Source organism: Chaetodon trifascialis, chromosome 4, assembly GCF_039877785.1.
Source record: "Chaetodon trifascialis isolate fChaTrf1 chromosome 4, fChaTrf1.hap1, whole genome shotgun sequence".
Taxonomy (NCBI): domain Eukaryota; kingdom Metazoa; phylum Chordata; class Actinopteri; order Chaetodontiformes; family Chaetodontidae; genus Chaetodon; species Chaetodon trifascialis.
The window spans coordinates 13,025,079-13,044,354 of NC_092059.1; the positions used below are offsets into that span (position 1 = coordinate 13,025,079).

Genomic DNA, 19,276 nt, shown 5'->3' on the forward strand with positions numbered 1-19,276 from the left:
TTTTAGAGTCATCAATTAACCTAATGAGCATGTTTTTGGTCTGTGGGAGAAAGCCGGAGTGCCCGGAGAGAACCCAAGGGAAGAACATGCAAACTTCACACAGAAAGGCCTGACCTGGGAATCAAACCGGCAACCTTGTTGCTGTGAGGCATGTGCACTACCTGCTGCGCCACTGTGCAGCACAATTAATACATTTAAATGATTTATTATTACATTAATTTAGAGAAACAGAGACTGGACTGAACTAAAAAAACTTATTTCCAACTGGAATCCCAAACAAGAATAACATAAAAAAAAACATAAAAAAAAAAAAAAATACCCATAAAAATACCAGAATGTTCCTTCATGAAAACATGCCAAGAAAAGTTGAGAAAACGAAGAAGCAAGAGAAGAACACGAAGAAGAAGAAGATGAAGAAGAAGAACAAGATGAAGAAGAAGAAGCAGAAGAAGAAGAAGAACAACAACAACAACAAGCAGCAGCAGCAGAAGAAGAACACCAACTACTCGCAGTGAGCCCGTGGAGTTCCAGGTACGCTCAGGCTGCTCTCCTGGCCCTGGTTCAGACTGTTTTTCTGCGCTGTCAGAGATGGTAACAGAGCATGTCTACCAAATCCTACGAGTGGAACCCAAACCAGCGCAGCGCTCACTTTACAGCAGCGCAGAACATCAATACATCAGCAGTAACAAGGGCCCGGGCGGACTTTCCTTTCAGTTATTTCTTACTGTTATTTTTTCATCATTTCATTTATTTAAGAAGCCGTGTGCAATAATTCAATGTACTGATTTCTGGAGAGTTGATTTTCCTTTGTTATTAAGTGTAGACAGTTTGCTAAAATATACAGTGCAAGCTAAAAACTTCCAAAATCAGCAGGCTGTGGTCTGTGCCATGAGTCTTCTACATCATGGCTCAACACATTTTAATGGCATCATACAGTAAGTAGGCTTCACTGACCCCCAGGGGTCCATAATGTTATACAACCCTGATTCCAAAAAGTCAGAGACACCTGTGTAAAACATAAGTAAAACTGAATGTAATGCCTTGCTAACCCTTTTTGACACATTTCAAACCAGTTGGTTCAGGAGCAACAAAAGAAACAAAAACACCTGTTTGGATCATTCCACAGGTAAACAGGCTCATTGGTAACAGGTGAGAGTGTCATGATTGGGTATGGAAAGGCTCAGTCATTCACAAGTGCGGATGGAGGGAGGTTCACCACTCTGTGAACACATGACTGTATAAAGGATGTTACTACATGGGCTCTGGAATGTTTCATAAAACCGTTGAATGAACACAGTTCATTTGCAAACGATTGTGTTCCGTTTTATTTTACATTTTACACATTATCCCAACATTTCTTTGGGATCAGGGTTGTACGATGTGGCCTGAGAGCTCGGTGCTGTGGTAAACCATCCAAAAATGAAAAAAATAAAAAATAAAATCAGGAATTTTTGTAGGAAAACGTCTTGCCAAATCTGTGCAGGGGGCCTGATGTCTATGTGCCTTGCTTGCTGTATGCACCCTGCTCTGATTTGTACTTATGAATCTGCTCTGAAGCCTAGACATTATTTACACCTCTCTACTTCCAAGAGATTCAAGCCAACGCACTAACATATAAATCTCTGTTTTTCAACATGTGGCCTGCCAGGGAAAGCTTGGCAACCGATATAATACAAATATTGATAAAATAATTTGAAACTTGACTTCAGCAGTCAGTATTTCTTTTTTTTTTTAAGTATTTATGGGCCTGCTTTCAAAGGTGGACAGTAGAGAGAGGCAGATGGAGAGGGAATGACAGTGTCGCTCTGGGGGGTTACTATAACTAAAATACAGAAAGTAAAGTAAAGACAGAAAAATGTCTCCGTGATTGTTGTAGTAATACATATGAAGTTATTATTTCTCATACATTGAAGTGAAAGCATTTCAGCTGAATTTGTACACTTTGTGTGCAAAAACCTTATTTTGTGAAGTAAATAAAGCTGTCAAACAATCTAAAATAAATAATTATAGTTAATTAAAAAGTGCAATACTTCCCTCTGAATTGTGGTGGACAACAAGCACCACAAATATACAGTACTGGAATAAATTTACTGACACTCCATTACTGTTTTCCAATGTGTGTCACCATTACGGTTATGGAAATAACTTGAGGAACCTACAGTAACATGACTGACGTCCCTCGTCTGACCTTTGACCCCGTGTCACCCTCCATCCAGTGCCAAACCGCTGTGTTGTTTGGCCTCGTCTAAGCCTCCTCAGGCTCTCTCAGCACAGCACGTCCCAGCCCGGGCTCAGGGCCACGCAGGACAGTCAGACGCGTTGGTGGAACAGTCACGACAGGTTGATAAAATGCTCCACACACCAAATAAACACTCTCATTCCTCTCATCTGAGACTAATGGACCTCTGAGGCTTGATCTGTGAAACCACTGATGGAGAGGTTGTGTGTGCAAAAATTAACTAATCAAAGTGGTGTTTACAAGTCAACAAGGCAGGCAGGGTTTCTCAGAAGGCGGAGGATCTAAACATCGGAGCAAGAGTCCAATCTCAACGTGCAGGTGGTCACAAAGACATCGTAGCACTGAAATATGCTGTTATGTTCTGTCATTGTATGTACACAGGTTTCTAAATTAGTGCCAGCTGTTATTTCCACATCATACAAAGAGTGTGTAAACAATTTAAAACACAACCTGGACAACAAAAGTCATGGTTCAAATTAAAAATGTACAGCATAAATAGTTAATTATTTCTCTGATTCTGCCACATGTAAAGAATATATACAGCGGATTACCCCAACAAATCATATCCAAAATCCACATCCTGTCCATCCAAATACATCCAGATGTTGGCTCTTACCTGATATGACTTCATGGAGGCTGTAACGGTAGCGGAGGTAGTCGTAACCCTCAAACCTCTGTGGCCACTGACACAGGGCCCGACACTCCACGTCTGCTCTGAAGTACTCCACCAGAGCCTCCTCAAACAGAGCGATGGCCCCCTCGTAGTCGCTTTTGTCATACAACCTCACGGCTGCTGTGAAGGAGCGCTGTGATGGAGGAGAGGCCGAGGATCGAGAGACAGAGGAATGATGGGATGAGCGATTAAGACTTTTGGTGCTGAGTATATAAGCAAAAGTTTGTTATTCATTTTTATAGTTGGAGTTAAAGCAAAGAAACACACAAAAAAACCTTGGCACAAATGTTAAGTACACTAACAGTGCAGAGCTAAGTGATGATAAGTGGAGTAAAGCCACAGAGGCACAGTAGCCTAAAATCATCAGTCATGCTTTAAGTCTCGTTGAGGTATGAATTGGCATGAATGACAGTTTACGGCAGTCTGACTTCTGAGTAAGCAGCTTCGCCCAGAAGGTCGTGTAGGAACTTGTGCTCTTAAGATAAAGAGAGAACGGACGAGCAGGGAGGGGAACGAGAGAGGGTGAAAAACTGTGAATGAATCAGCACACAAAGGATCCAAGACTGTTTGGCATTCAGGGCTTCACCACAAACCAGCACTAAAAGGCCTAAATGACTTTCCAGTCATTAAACTGCAAGGGCCATTAACAAAAATGCCTCTTCGTACAGTGACAACAGCTTCAATTTTCCCTCTTAGGAAAGAAGCAAAGTAGTACTGACTGAAGACTGAAAAAAGATGGCTGAAAGAAAGACGAGCTCAGGCAGGAGCATGAAACAGGAAAGAGGTAAAACTATTCAGAAACAACCAAACAACATCCAAACTCATATATTGAGGTATGCTGGCTTACCTGGTGAGGCCGGGCTTCTCGGTCCACAAAGTGGTCCTCCTTCACGCCCTCCAGGTCTTTGTACTGCTCCAGGTTCTGACCCATCTCCACGTGTTCCGGGTTGGCCTGGAAGTATGTGTGAGCCGCTGCCGCTGCCTTGTCCGGCTGCTTCAACTGAACAGAGAGAAGGAAAGAGAGACGTTATTAAAGTTATAAAAACAGAAACCTGTGCATTAAAACAGAAATAGATGGACGGGTCCTCAGCATTAAAAGTTCCTTAAAAAATAAACAAAGTTCAAATGTTACTCTGAATCTTAGAAGGTAAGGAAAAACAGATGAGGAGCAGACGAAGGGCCAAAACACAAGAGCTCATTCAGCCCCCTCCAAAAATATATATTCTTGGAACTCGTTTGGAAATCACTTGGAATAAGTAATATTTATGAATTTGATTCATCTGAGCAGAGAAGAACTGAGCAGATTTACAGAGACGCGCTGTTCCCATCCACATCCTGTCATTAGAGAGAACTACAGTATCATTATTACAGCTAATATGATGGATGAGGTCTCTGCACTCAGAGCACATGAGCTCAATGGATGCTGGGAGTAAAACATTTAAATACTTTAACCACCAACAGTTGTCCCATCCTCTTCTAGGGAAACATATCTTACATAAACACATTAGAAAAGGCAGTTTAATGTTGATAGTTGCATATTAGATAAGGGAAACACTGATTGGCAAGGAAGAGCATGTTAATGAGTGATGCTGATATGGCGCAGACCACGTCCAGCGTGAATGACTTCAAGATCAAGAGGATGAAAGACAGCAGCTGTTTTATGTCAGCATTGGCAGCTGGTTTACGGATAAACGAACCCAAGCAGAAAAAGCACATTTTATAAACTGTTATGGTTAAAGATGATTCATGTTTCAAAGTTGATATATACACTACGCATGGAATTTTTAATTTGCACATATGAGTGCAACAGTAGTACACAGAGACAGATAAGAAGTGCAGGAGAGCTTATTGTGCCTTATTTAATACAAATCAATTCTGAAAGGGTTACATGCATGTTTTAACTTGCATTTATGAATTAATCTGCATTATTTTCTCAACGGATTATTTGTTGAGTCAATAAAAGGTCAGAAAACAGTACAATATGTCTGAAAGATATTCAGTTTACAGTGATGTGAAGCAAAAACAAGCTGTAAATTCTCTCATTGGAGAAGCTGGAGCCAGTGAATAATGTTCCAAATGTTATGAATCGAAATTGCTGCAGATTAATTTTCTTTGATGTAGTTTCAGCTTGGGATGGGATTTGGCAGAACTTGCCAGGATCTGTCTGACAATCATACAGGAAATCTTCTCATCAAACCTATCATTTATGTTGTCAACAGCGCATTAAAAATTAATTCCCAGGTTCCAGAATTATTTTAAAACAAGTTCATAATTAAACAGCACTACCACATTCAATGGATTTATCCCCCCAGTAGTCATCACCTCTGTCAGTTGCTGTGTCAAGGCAGCACAGGTGAAGCAGGAAAAATATTCCCTTTTGCCACCATGACTGCATCACACTATGCAGTCCATCAGTTAAGATGCTTTCCTTTAACATCAAAGTTCACCGCAGAGGATCAGGTCCACAAGAAAGACTCGAGTACTGAATAAGAGGAAGGCCAGAGGTATGCAGACATCTACTCTCTGATATTACTCAACACACAACTGTTGTGGATGGGTAAAAAAACACAAAGCTCAATTCAGAGGAGATCCCAGATGTCTGGTGCAAATCTTGTAGATTTAGACGTCATTTTGGAAGAACTCAACCATCAGAACATGTCTGATCTCCATAGGATAAGATCCTAATCATGCTCCAGACTCAGCGAGGGTTAGGTTTCTCCCCTCTATAGTCCCACAGGAACACAACACCTTGCATAATAGCCCTCTACGAGTTTGGTTCACTGCACAGGCCCATGAACTCAACACAGCCAGTTCTTACCCTCTAGGAGATAAACAGTTGAAGGTATATGCTGCCATGTGACCTTTGCTGCATGTCAGTTCACTCTTTCCATTAATTCTGAGTGGCACACAGTACTGACTAACAAAGCGTAATATCAGAAAGCATTAAAAATTCTAAAAGTGGAGCTATGTTGTGTTTGACAGTGAGTCAACTGAGTAGAAACTAAGAGAGAGAGAGTGGGAGTTAAGCAGGAAACAGAAGGTGGATGACGTGCTGAGAAAAACAGATACAGAGAGGTGAGAGCAGACGAGGTTAGAGCTGCTCTCTTGCAGAGGACTGCAGCAACACTGACTCAGTCAGTCTTGCCGAGACGTCTGACTGCATTTGTTTAAATCCTTCATGTTCCCAACAGGTGCAAACGTAAAGCAGATCCCAGCGTTTCACAGCTCCTTCCCTGACAGTGAAGGTCAGTCTGGCCCAGCTGCCAAAAACACAACTGGCTGAGAAAGCTGCTTAACCCCACGCCCCTTTGCCACTCAGCGCTGGTTCATGTTTGCCAGGAAAGACATCTGTTACAATGAAAAAATGTGAACTTCCCGCTTTGTTTTCATGGGTTAAATTAGCAAGATAAAGCTCAGTAATTCCCACATTCATCCAAGAAATGCTGCATAGTTCAAGAGCAGAAGGACCCACGTAGATACAAAAACAAAACACTTTGTGCTTTCTATGGGGGAGGCAAACAATTTCCACAAAGTCTGCACAATAAATCATTAAGCACAAAGTGAACTGCTCTGATAGAAGAAGCAGAATTTTTTTTTTTTTCCTCCATAAGCATCCCACTTCGTTCTTAAGAACGACTCCCCTGTCAGACTGAATCGGATCTCTTTCATGTGGCAGCAGAAGAGGCAGAAGAAGAAAAGCCCAGCTGGACATGCTTGGTTACCCCTGAAAGGCCAAAGACTGAGGTGGCGTCGAGTGCATTCCTGGTCAGATCACCTGGCTGGAGCCACCACAGCTTGACCGACCAACCAACAAGGGAGAGGGAGTGCTGGCGTAGGTGAGTGGCACATATGAGGCCTTATATTAGCTCACTGTGTGTAACAACTGAAGAGAGAGCAAAGCCAGAGCTCACAGTAAAAAGCCTACAATTTACTTGCCAAATACGGATGTTAATGGATACATTCCCTCTGAGAATAATGCATCAAAGGTTTTGTGTCTTGAACGCAAAATCCCTGCTGATGTGCATGAAATAGCTGGAGTGGGAATTCAAGGATCAGTCATGTTGATTTGCGGTGACTCTTATTCGCATGGAAAATGAAATGCCTTGCTTTTTATTTCCAGTGCAGCTACAACTGATGTTAAACATAGAACAATTTTCAGGGTTCTTACGCCAACAGCAGTCACTGGGTTTTGAGGTCTCGAAAATTTTGGAAGAAACTCATGACAGAAAATCAACAGAACAACTAACTGCACTTACATGCACAGTCGAGTTAATGCAACGAGTCAAAAGAGCTCTTATGACATATGTAAATGGACATCACGGTCAAGTAAGGTAGAAACAGACTGCACAGTGGGAAACCTGAGTACAACAAAAACTCAGTTGCAACACTGCAAAACATGAAGTGCATTAAACACTGATGAAATCAGCGTAAGTGTATCTGGGGGTTTTCCTAACTGATGGCACAACCTCCAGCACACAGCCAAGCTCTATCATGTGCCCGCTGCTGCATCCCTCACAAAGTCGCCCCGAGATATTTCAGGGAGCACTTCCTCCTTAAAGACACCAATGTCAGCTTGGCTTTACTGGGTTTGATCATTATCTGTGAGATGTTTCTTCCAGGTTCACGGAGACTACACTGTAAAGATCACACAGGATGTGTGTACAAAGGAGGGAAGAGGTGTTTGTCACCTGACCCCACCTCCTCTTGCCCCGGCCACCCTCAGCCCCTCAAGGACGGCTCGGTTCAGGCCAGGGGGTCGGCTGGAGGAAGGGTGGAATTACTCCAGTACATCATCCCAGCACAAACACAGCTGTGGTCAGCCACTGCCAGATCCACTGTCCGGGGACTTGATATCCCAGAACCTGGGGAAGCCTTCATGAGCATGGGAGGCCCAGCGTCAAGGTTAACAGTTCTAAGAAATAAAGCAATATTGTGAAACCATTGTGTTAAAGTTATGATTTAGGAACAACGCTTCATTTAAAAGGAACACAAATATAAAATGAACTGGGCCCAAAGCCTTAAATTTACATTTGATAGTAAAAAAAACAAGCATCCTATCCAGGAGTTATGTGGAACAGAGAGGTCAGAAGAAAAAAGACTCACACTCGGGTGATAATGGATTTACAATCATATTTAACAGCACCTGAGCTTGCGCACATGAGACGGTCACGATTACTTTATGGACACAGATAAGTCAACATGGAGGATTTCTGGGAGTCCGAGCTCTGTATCAAACTGTCAAAAACCCAAAAGGGTCCAAGCTTGGAGGTTCGGAAAATGAAAACACATGCTCATATATCAAACTGAGCAGAGTGAAAGGATAAAACATCCCCTCAGGATGACAGAGCAGAAATCAGTCATGGGTTTAAAGTGAGCTTGCCATTATACTGAATGGTGTAATGGAAAACAATGCAGCCTGGAAAGAGCCACACATGGGTAAATCAGAATGGCTCGACCCAAACAAAGAAAGTCAGTCATGTTCTGTGAAAACCTTTGTGCTACTTCTTTCACTAGGAGTGGACACTATGGATGAAATCAATCTATTTTGGGATATTCAGCATTTTCTGGAAAATGAGTTGAGAAACTGTTTGTGGTTAATAATCAGAAAAATCAAGATGATTTGTTTTTGGCTAGATTAAAAACTGCAGTAAAAATCCATCCATCCATTTTCTATGCCGTTTATCCCTTTCAGGGTAGCGGGGGGGGGCCGGAGCCTATCTCGGCTGTCAACGGGCGAGAGGCAGGGTACACCCTGGACCGGTCGCCAGCCGATCGCAGGGCACATACACACAACCATTCACACTCACACTCACACCTAGGGGCAATTTAGAGTCACCAATCAACCTAATGAGCATGTTTTTGGTCTGTGGGAGGAAGCCGGAGTACCCATGCATGCACGGGAAGAACATGCTAACTTCACACAGAAAGGCCCGACCCGGGAATCGAACCTGCAACCTTGTTGCTGTGAGGCACGCGCACTACCTGCTGCGCCACCGTGCAGCCTGCACAGTAAAAATCGAATCATGTTTTACTGTAAAACAGTCCTGATTATTTTGTCTATTGTCCAAAATGGTGCAAATACAATCAGAGATTTAAAAGGAATTGAAGGGCAGGCTAACCGGCTGCTGGTACCTTCATACATAACATGAAGTGAGTGAGTCTATTTTCTCAAATGTTTAATTATTCCTTTACAAGGATATGTTCATTGCACAGTTCTTATCAAATTATTTGACACTGTAAATTACACAAATTCAACCACAGCATTTAGCTAACTCTCGCATGTTGCATGTTAAATTGCTCTCAAGTCATTTTGCTCCAGATACAGACCCTGAAAAATGTTGACGAGCTAAAGCACTAAACAACAAGAAATATTCAATCTGAACTTTATGGCTTCATTCTGACTTTGAACTGTACAAGACTTAAAATCACAGCACCACTAAAACCCTGCCATTAAAAGAAAATCTTTGGACACATTCAGAAGTGTACATCTTGTACTGCATGAGTACATTTTTCCTCTCACATGAATATCAAAGGGGCACCTGTAGAGGTGAACAACTACCACTCAGTCTAAGCCCTCCGTTTGCCCTCCTCACTAAAGAGTAACCTGTGTTAGAGCTGCTGGACCGCCCTGCCACTCTGAGAGAAGTGCTCTTGATGTGGGCACCACGTAGTGCCAAGCCAAATGTACTTTTGCATGCTTTTCTCCTCTGGGCCTCCTGCAGGATTCACAGGTATGTAAATAGGCTTGGGCTGGCGCCACAGACTCAGAGATGATGTTGTGACAAAAAGCACGTATCATGTTGCTTCAAAAAAGCCAGGAGACAGTTACACAGATGGCTGGTCAGAGGCAGAGCTACCACCCAAAAAATGAGAGAGGAGCTGGAAACAAGTGGTAAACTTGTGGTCAAACCTGGCAACCGCAGTCCTGAATACTCTCGAGACAAGCTGTTTGAAAGAGTTTATAGAGCTCCCATGAGGATAGGAAACTCTAGCGGAGTAGACAAAGGTTAGTGTTGAAGTTAACTCTGGACAAGAGAACAGCTGCAATGAGAAGAAGTCCACATGCAGTGAGGAGAGTGTCCTGCAGACCTCCAAGCGTGGGCCTAAAGGTGGTGGCACACTCCAACCGAAGTATCTGAAATCCCCCTCCATTCAAAACTGATTGCCAGATTTATGCAGGACATATGTCTGACAGTTATTTTTAACTTTCTGAAAATGACGATCCGACACCTGCTTCACGCTGCGACTGGTGAGCGGAGCAAAGGCGAGAAAGGACTCCGGGTTTGAACTTCTCTCTCAAACTCATGAAACACTATAACTGTCTTCCGAGGAATACTGAAAGCATGCTGTAACCTCCATATTCTCTATGATGGCTGACTTTTTGTCAGTGAGTGTGGCCATGCGGAACAGTTATATAAAACACTTGCCTTCCTACAGTCAGGCTCACATGTCATATGAACTAGTTAACTTTGAGCACACTCCCACCTGAAGGACCAGCATTGACACAGTGTGGGTGATGACACAGTGGAGCACGGATGGACTTTTGCTGCAAGGCATTGCAAAGTCATTCGATAATTCAATGCACTCGAAAATCAGATATGTACAGATACACATTCCTGTTGGTTGTAAAGTGACAAATCTATTGTTTACATCATCATCATCATCATCATCATCATCATAAAGACAGAGGATAAAATGAGAGTTTTGGCATCTGATAAGCCTTAAAACACACTAATGTATTACTCCAGTTGGACTTCCTAGATTGCATTTTATCATCTCTCTGGTACCTGAAACAACACACTCATACCAGTCCAGCCATCTGACATCAAACAACCATTTGCTCTGCTAAGTCTTGATCATTGCTGGTTACCTATGGAACAGTGTGGCCTCACACCACTTTGCACTGAACACATTCCAGCGGAAACATCTGCGAGCGTGATAACAGTGTCCTTATTCAGCCAAAAATGGTTTTAACAGGAGTGAAAGAGAGAAGTCATGCCTGCTTCAGAAAGGCCGATGTGATACAGCTGTTTAGGAATGTGCTGTGGAGGAACTGTCACAAACAATATCTAAAGCAAACCTATCCATTACTACAGGGGATGCCGCAGAGCTGTGCTTCCATGTCATCACAGATAAACAGCCAGATGATAAAGGTGATTTGTAGGCCATGTCTCTGGCAACGTCTCTTAAAATGCAAACCAAAAAAAAAATGTTTGCAGCTAAATTTGAGCTTGTAAAAACTCTTGAAAGAGGGGATGGAAAGAAAAAACCTTAAGTGGAGCTCTGTGTTGAAAGGCAGACAGACGAGATTTAACTGCTAAGAGCTTCTATCTACTCGTACACTTTCACAATCTACTTGTGAAAGTGTGAACTAACACAAAGAAAGACATCCTTACTGCACTGTACGACCCTAAATACTGCAGCCATCTGTCTGAGGAGCAATGAGTTTGTTTACCCGTCCAGGGAACGTTTTAATGGGAAGAATATTTACTCCTCCATATACACAGTAATCATTTTTCTGACCAGACCAATAACAAGTTTACTGTCACTAAACCAATATTTGTGTCATGAGGTAGAGGCTTTGAGGTATATTTGCCACTTGGTATTTATCCCCCAAGCAAGCATGTAAACCACATAATGATCTGGCTTTGGTTCAGCAGCAAATTAGGAGTGCAGATGTTTTTGGAGAAGACATAACAAAGCCAAACATTTCAGCAGTTTGGACACAATATGAGGTGACTTTATGATAAGAGATTCTGAGTATGCGACAAGAAGGAGCAAGGGGTTGTTGCTTCTTGCTCGGCTGCATGTTTATTAGAAGGGCTGGGTATCAAAACACTTTAGTGATAGCATCTGTGTCCACAGCTCAGGCAAACAGACCCTATTCACATGGTGGCCATTTTCCTCTGATGTCACACTCAGGGCGGGAAGCTCAAATGCTGTCATTAAGGATAATGTCGCACCGCTGTGTTCCTGGTTGTATGTTGTATAAATGTAGGAAACTTTATCATTTCACCGCTTCCAGATTGATTAGCAACTAAAAAGATAATGGATAGTGGAAATCTGGAGGGACATTGGCCATATTTCAAGATAAAACAACATATTAAACTCATTACCTACCAGCTAACATTAGCATTTAACCAATTTCTGATCAACATAGCTAATATTAAACATTAACCTTAATCCTGAAATATCAACACACATCTTGGACACATTTATGTAAACCATAATGATGACTTGCTCAATACAAAACCCAAAGTTCAATGATGTCATAAAGTAGTGTGGGATCACGGGATATAGCAACTACGGGGGGAAAAGGAGATACAACATCACTGACAGGCAACCAAGTGAAACGCACTGCACACACAAAAATACAGATTTCTCTTGGTTTGAACGTCGTTGGAAACTTTTGGGATATTGTAAGTAAACCACTCAACAAAATAGATAACACAGATCTAGTCATTTTTGGACACTCTAATTAAAAATGTTACATATTTTACCTTTAAACAGAAATACACATCTGACCAATGTCTGGAATATGGACATGGAATGCACAGTAGTCTTTCTATTCGCTACATAAACAATGTGGTCTTTACGGTTTCCACTGTTGTGGTCCATTTCATTAATGGGTTTCAAGCTTGAGAAAACATATGGCACTTAAAGAGGCTGGCACTTGGATATGAGCATCTGGTTGGATAGAGGAATGAGAGTATTTCCCAATACTTGTTAATCATTAACAAATGGGAATAAAATTGGGATCACATTTGACTGGCGAGGAAAGATGCATACGCCCACAAATGTGCTTTTTATTGCCAGTTCTAGCTGTAGCAGCTACGCCTGAGGGAAGGCGCTGGCATCATAGCCTGGCATGAGGAACTCACAATAGGAAAGTTTGTGTGAATGGCTGATCACCTCCCCGTGAGGCGAGCGCCCCATTTCCTTCCACTCTGGATCATGTCAAAGGCGCACAGCGAGCACTTTGATTGATGATTCAAGGAACTTCAGAAATTCTTGGAAGTCTGGAAAACAACTTATGGCTGTTTTTGAGTGTTTACACTGGAAGATCCACTACTGTAAGAGCATATGTAGCTCCCCCGTCCAACCAGACTTTGGTAGGATTTCATGAGGATGAATCATTTCATTGGACACACATTGGCATACGTGTCCAACCCCATGCTCCAACACTAAAACATACAGAGGCAAACGGTGCTCATGATGTATGTGTCACGCTAATTAGACAGGAAAACATTACGGCCCCTACAAATTAACCTCTCCATCACGCACCCTTAACTCTTTCATTTCATTAACTCAGTAATTGATGGACAAAAAACTGCTTCAGCACATGCTTACTGTACACACAAACCACATAATGTCTTTACTGTACACTGAAGGTGTGAATTAGTCGCGTGATAATCTCTGCTAACTGAACCAGACAAGGGTTTGTTTTTGCTCTGCTGCTAAATCAAATAACACTTTAACACAAGACCTGGACTGTAGCTCGTATTTCTGCTGTGCCAGTCCGGAAACCAGCCAGCCAGTCAAGGTGTCCATTACATACATGCAGTATGGCGAACACGTTAAGCACATGAATGTGGGGGACAAAAATGTGAGCGTGAGGGGAGCGTTTCCTCTTAGTGATGTCATGGGTAAAAGTTGTCCACCTTGATGTCCTCCCTCCCTCTCTTACTTGCTGTCTCCATCACACCAGGCCTCTTTCTCTCATCTCTCCATCCTGCTGACAGCACTACACAGTCGCCTCTTTCTGCCTGTCCTCGCCCCACCCTGGGCCAGAGCCTGTTCCTCCTATAAGGTCATGTCAAAGGAATGCCTGAAAAAGCCTCACCGCTGTCGCTGCTAAAAAGCCTCTTTCATTGCCCTGTGAAGACACAGGAGACGTGACGAGTTGGGAAAATGCTCTTTCTTAGAGATCCCTGGCAGGCAGAGAGCAGAGACTGTACATCAAAAAGAAAACAGTGGTAGAATAATATTAATGTCACTGTGCACAGGAGACAGCCTTGACCTTGGCTTAGTGTTGCATGCCTGAGCTGTAAGCTCTGAGGGGGGGAATGAATGAACATACTTGACCACCTCATGAGGAACCCAGAATGGGGAACAGGCGCTCATGATCAGCTATCAAAACACAGTTCATAGCCATTATGAGCTAATCTGGATCAGGCAACTTGAAGTGAGGTGGTGGTTGTACATGTGTATCTCTGTCTGCCCTGTGGCTGACATCATTTGGCTGCGGAGGGAAATGACTGCTTCCATTATCCTCTCCATCTCCGGTGACAGCCCAGTTAAGCTTTGTGGGAGCAAACACTGAGAGACTACACAACTCTTTCCTCTGAGCTATCTTGAGGCCACCCGACACCACACCAGCTACTGTATCCTTAGTCAACCATCACACTCTTTCCCATGTCTGATCTCGCTTCCTGGGCAGTTTCAGGACACACAAGGCCAGCTTTGTGTGGAAACCTCAAAAACACAAGGTGTGTATGTTTTAAGTAGCGCAGACGGGGTGGAAAATCACCTATAATGTCTTCCTCCTCCCCTGCCGCCTTCATGCCCTCCTCCCAACACGTCTCTCACGTTCCATTCTGCCCAAAATACAGTAACACACACAAGCACACACACTTTTCTCTCAGGGACTTCTAAAAACAGGCCTGGTTAGTCCACATCTTATTTTTAAGCTAAGATCCTCTGATTTCACTCTCAACCAGTTTCCAGTCATATAAAGGTGGCATTTTCAGGACTGGAAAAACTCACTCTCTGGTCCCAGAAATCTGAAATGTGGCGAACAGTTGTGTTTTGTCTCTTTGCCTTTGGTTGAGGATGTGGTGTGTGTATCCAAGGTGTATACAGACTGGAACTGGAGCCCACACATGGGACACCACAGATACTAGCAGTCAGGCTTTTCCTCAGCAACGTCTACTGTGCTGCAAAAGCTTACGGGACAAGCTGGACATTTTGGGGAACAGACTTATTTGTTTTCTTGCAAATGTTACAGCATGTCCACACAGGGGGAGTTTCAGCCATGTTTTTCAGCTGTAGGTCTCACTGTAAATAAAAAGATAAGGCCAGCAGCAGGTTAGCTTAGCTTAGCATAAAGAACAGCCCCTCTTAAGTGTGTATCTGATTTTTGAATTTGTTGAACTTCTCTTTTTATTTCAGTTTGGGCGTAAATTTCAGCATAATAGCACCATAACAATCTCATCATTGTCCATCCATTTCTGTTGTTACATCCAAAGTCTTTCATGTTTGTTTCACGGATGTCGTGGCTTGTTTACCACCGTGTCTTGACTTCTTCTACCTTTTCTTTACATTGTGATTTGCTGAACTTGAAGCTGACACTGGACACGTAGGTCACACACCTGTCTGAACGAGTCTTGTTTACGTTTGCTTGCTTCCAGCTTCTCTTGGCAGGAAAGCAAATAAGCAAAATGTTAACTCTGACATGTTTGCCTCAGAAGTCACTACTATCTCAGAGGAGATACTGTAACATGAGACCAAACCACTTCAAAAATTTTGTAGACCTTTCACTTTGTTTCCTCATAAAGCTCCAGAAATGAGGGGATTTCCCGTCTGAGAGGAACATTACGAGGAACAGCACACTTGGACGGAAACATTTACGGGCACGCCACTCGGGGACAGGGGTCAAAGGTCGCCTTCTCACATGAGCGTGGGTGCATTCAGCTTTTCCACTGCCCCTATAAAGACGTGCTGGAAAAATAAGAAAAGGTGAACATGATGTGGCGTTTAAGTGTTAAATCTAAAGCAGACAAATGTTTAGTTCAAACACAACAGGGTCTTCAAGAAAAGCACAAGCAAGCACGCTATGTGGAATTGTGTGTAGGTGTGTGTGTGTGTGTGTGTGTGTGTGTGTGTGTGTGTGTGTGTGTGTGTGAGGCACTGGGTATGTGTGTCCCAGCAGACAATGCCAGCATTCATCCAGCTACTCAGTTCTCACCCTGTCCGGCCTCCACATACCCCAGAGAAGTATACAATATATTTGTTCATGCTGAAATCAATCTGATGTTGCAATGAGCAGCTTTTAAAAGACAAAGGGCATTACACAACACCCACAACAGTCAACTTCAGCTGAGGCGGCTGTGCTGAGAGGCTGAAATCCATCTGAGAACTAATGTGTAAAGGTTTATAACAGGGGAGTTATAAGTTAGGAAAGTTTTGGAAGCCGTCGAACATGTGTCCTTTAATTTGACTCAAATCAACATAAACTTGTTTTGCATGGGATTTAAGAGAATCTTCCCCCAGATTACAGTATGAGAGGTTCAAGTGCCCTGAAGGAGTATTTCCTGGTTCAAACTTCAAACGTGGTTCAGTCCCACTCTCTCCCTCTGATGAGATAATGGATACACCTTTTTCTGGAGGCTAAATCAAACAATGACAGAGCAGTCCTCTCCAATGGTTTCATCACAACATCAGCCCATCAATCAATCCGCCACCTCCTGAACCTGGGAAAAAGAAAACCTCCCCAGGCATACTTCAGTTCAGTGGAAAAGGTCAAGAAATGGCCAGGAAAGTAAGCAGAAAAAAAGAGTCAGTGTGATTTAAGGATTACCTAAAGGAGAGAAGAATGCACCCCTTGAGTCTCTACCTAAAGCTGTCTGTGGTATGTGAGCTGAGGCAAAGCTATCTAGATCCACAGCAAAGTATGAGGGCTGAACTGTCAATCAGAGAGACCAGCGGTCCATGATATGAAGTAACCCAATCACCAGAATACATGTTGGTATTGTACACTTCTGCAAACCATGGATATGTTGAAACTTTAAGTTTCTTTCCAGTCAAACATTAGATTTCTTGATGTTTCAGTTTTCTATTTTATATTGTGACAACGCTGTGGTTAAGGTCTGCTTAGGTTTAGGCACAAAAACCACTTGTGATCCAACGTCTCCTTAAGAATACCCGGTTTTGTCACCACAATCATGTGTCTGACAGACGTCTGCTGGTCAGCACTCATCTCGCCTAGCTGTTCCACCACCATCCCCTCCTCCTCCCGACGAGACACTCAGCTCATTAAAATGTGCCGGTAGTCTGAACTGCATCACTTACCTATTATAGAAACACTGATATGACACATGAAGAAACATTTAATTTTGGTGACTAGGCTGTATATAATGGTCGTATAAGGGCCATAAACAGATAAAATGCTGTGGAATTTACAGTAAGTTCTTTACACAGTTCAGTTCCCCTGCAGAGAGGATGCAACCGGATCCAGACTCAGGGTACGCTCCCATCGGGGTTGAACAGCAGATTTTAAGGGGGAAGAAGGGGGAGAAGAGCTTAGAGCTCAGCTGCAAAAGGGAGGTAAGAAATGCAGACAGAGGTTGGTCAAGTAAACACTCAGCGGGAGGCAAAAGGGAGATTCCTGCTCAGAAAATGTAAGCAGTGTGACTTGAGGGTGTACTGGTGAGAAACTTGATAGTTTTTTTAATTTGATGTTTCTCACAAGCCTTTTCTGTCACAACAGGAAAACAAAGCAGACCTGTTGCTTACTTTACTTTACTTTTTCTCCAATCATGCCATCTTTATGAAGATCAGGCACCACTCAGACTGGACTGCATTGTTTCACAGATGAGGCATCCATCACCAGCTGAGGTTTATTTAGGATGTTTTTTAATTACACAGCAAATCTAACAGCTTATTTAAGACCGGCCTCCACTGGCTTCTCATAAATCTGAGACAACAGTGGGAAGCTTTGTTGTGCTGCCCAGTACAGAAAAGAAGAACAAAAAAACAACAACAAAAAACATCCCATTGACACTGACATACAATGAGACCAAAGTGTTGGACATAAATTTGGCCTGAAACTATTTTGTGGATAGAAGAAATTCTTGACATAGTTTGAAGCCCAACTAACAACTGAGAAATGATTTAAGGTCCAACTGTAAAGAGATTTGCACAAACACTCACACACCCAAGCACACATTTTTACTTTCACCCACTGGGAGACCTTGGCACAGAGTGAGTGCATGTGACAGCAACAATAACTCAAATTTATAGTAGAGTAGAACATTCAACATACACTCTGAACATAATGAGATGATACAGAACACAAATTCTCAGTGGAAGTGTCCGGAGAAAAAGCTGACAAGACCTCATTGCCGACATTTTCTCAGCCCGTCACCACTTCCCTCTGGGGTGCTGTTTCAAAAACCAGGCCACGCTGCCCTGTCACGAGGTTGACACACCGCTGCACTTCATCTAGCTTTTAACACACACTCACTGTGAGTCAGAGTGCGTGTGGGAAAACCCCAAACTCATGAATTTGATTGCATGTGTGAGAGACCGTGTGTGTTAGCTGGTGTGCGAGCGAGTGGCCATAACTCTTCTGCACGAGTGTGTGCACACACAAGGACACGAGGTGACTTATTTACAGCAGAGAGGCTAATTAGTGACGCTGCTCCCTTTTAGAAATGTGACAAAAAGAAGAAGAGGGATGATGTCAATTTGGCAACTTACAGCACATAATTACAATTTTCATGAAAGTCGTGATTAAAAATGTGGCTGCACTCTGAACACTGGAGGGCCATCAGCTTCGCATTAACTTTTGCAACAGTCTAAAACTATAGGAGAGTTTCAAAACCTCCTGCAGACAGGATTTATGTAGTCACCTTAAAATATTTGGTAAACCTGCAGTGGATCTTGTGTCTACCCTCTCTGGCAGTGAGAATAATTACACACACGGTGTCAGAGCCCTAGTCCCAGCTGCCGTAGCCTACGCCATCCTACCCTCCTAGGATGGTGAAGTCATGACCTGCCGTACTCTGCCTTTGATTGGCTAGTACTTATTGCCTTTGTGAAATGGACTGGTTAGGTTTAGGCATGAGGAGTGAGATTGGTTAGTTTAAGAATATCAGGGCAAGCCAATCAGAGACAGAGAAGGGCAGGCCATGCCTTTGCCATCCTAGGAAAAAAAGGTCGCTCCCCTTTAGCTCTGGCAAAGCAATCACTGCTGGCTGAAGTAAAATGCATCAGCACCAGTTCATCAGTGCAGGGATGTTACCACAGTCACCTGATTTAAAATCTCCTGTATACTGTGAAATAAACATTTATCTGACTATGATAAGCTCAATCAACATTGTGGGAATTTATTTGGCAAGGGCCTAAAAATAACGGATGTTCATTTACATGTAAAGGGATCTTTAAACCTGGAGAGCAGAAAAAGGCAAACATGACCTGAAAAATGCAGGCCTCCAGCTCAGGCTATCAGGTTCACCCCAAAAAACTATGTGCGTTGTGGAAAATTAAATTGCAAATGGATTTTATATCCATCACACACATGCACATAAATGGGGACGAATACATTGGTGAGTTTTAGGTACAATCGATTCAAATCAGTTCTT

At 42.9% G+C, this 19,276-nt stretch overlaps 1 protein-coding gene across 1 annotated transcript in view; it reads right to left on the reverse strand.

The window, feature by feature from the left end:
• Positions 1-19,276, reverse strand: part of p3h2 (prolyl 3-hydroxylase 2) — a 58,887-nt gene that overhangs the window by 14,234 nt on the left and 25,377 nt on the right. Inside the window, exons 2-3 of the mRNA XM_070960699.1 lie at positions 3,760-3,912; positions 2,856-3,045 (exon numbers count right to left, since the gene is read on the reverse strand). Coding sequence (XP_070816800.1) covers positions 2,856-3,045; positions 3,760-3,912 — 343 coding nt within the window. The remainder of the gene's footprint in view (positions 1-2,855; positions 3,046-3,759; positions 3,913-19,276) is intronic.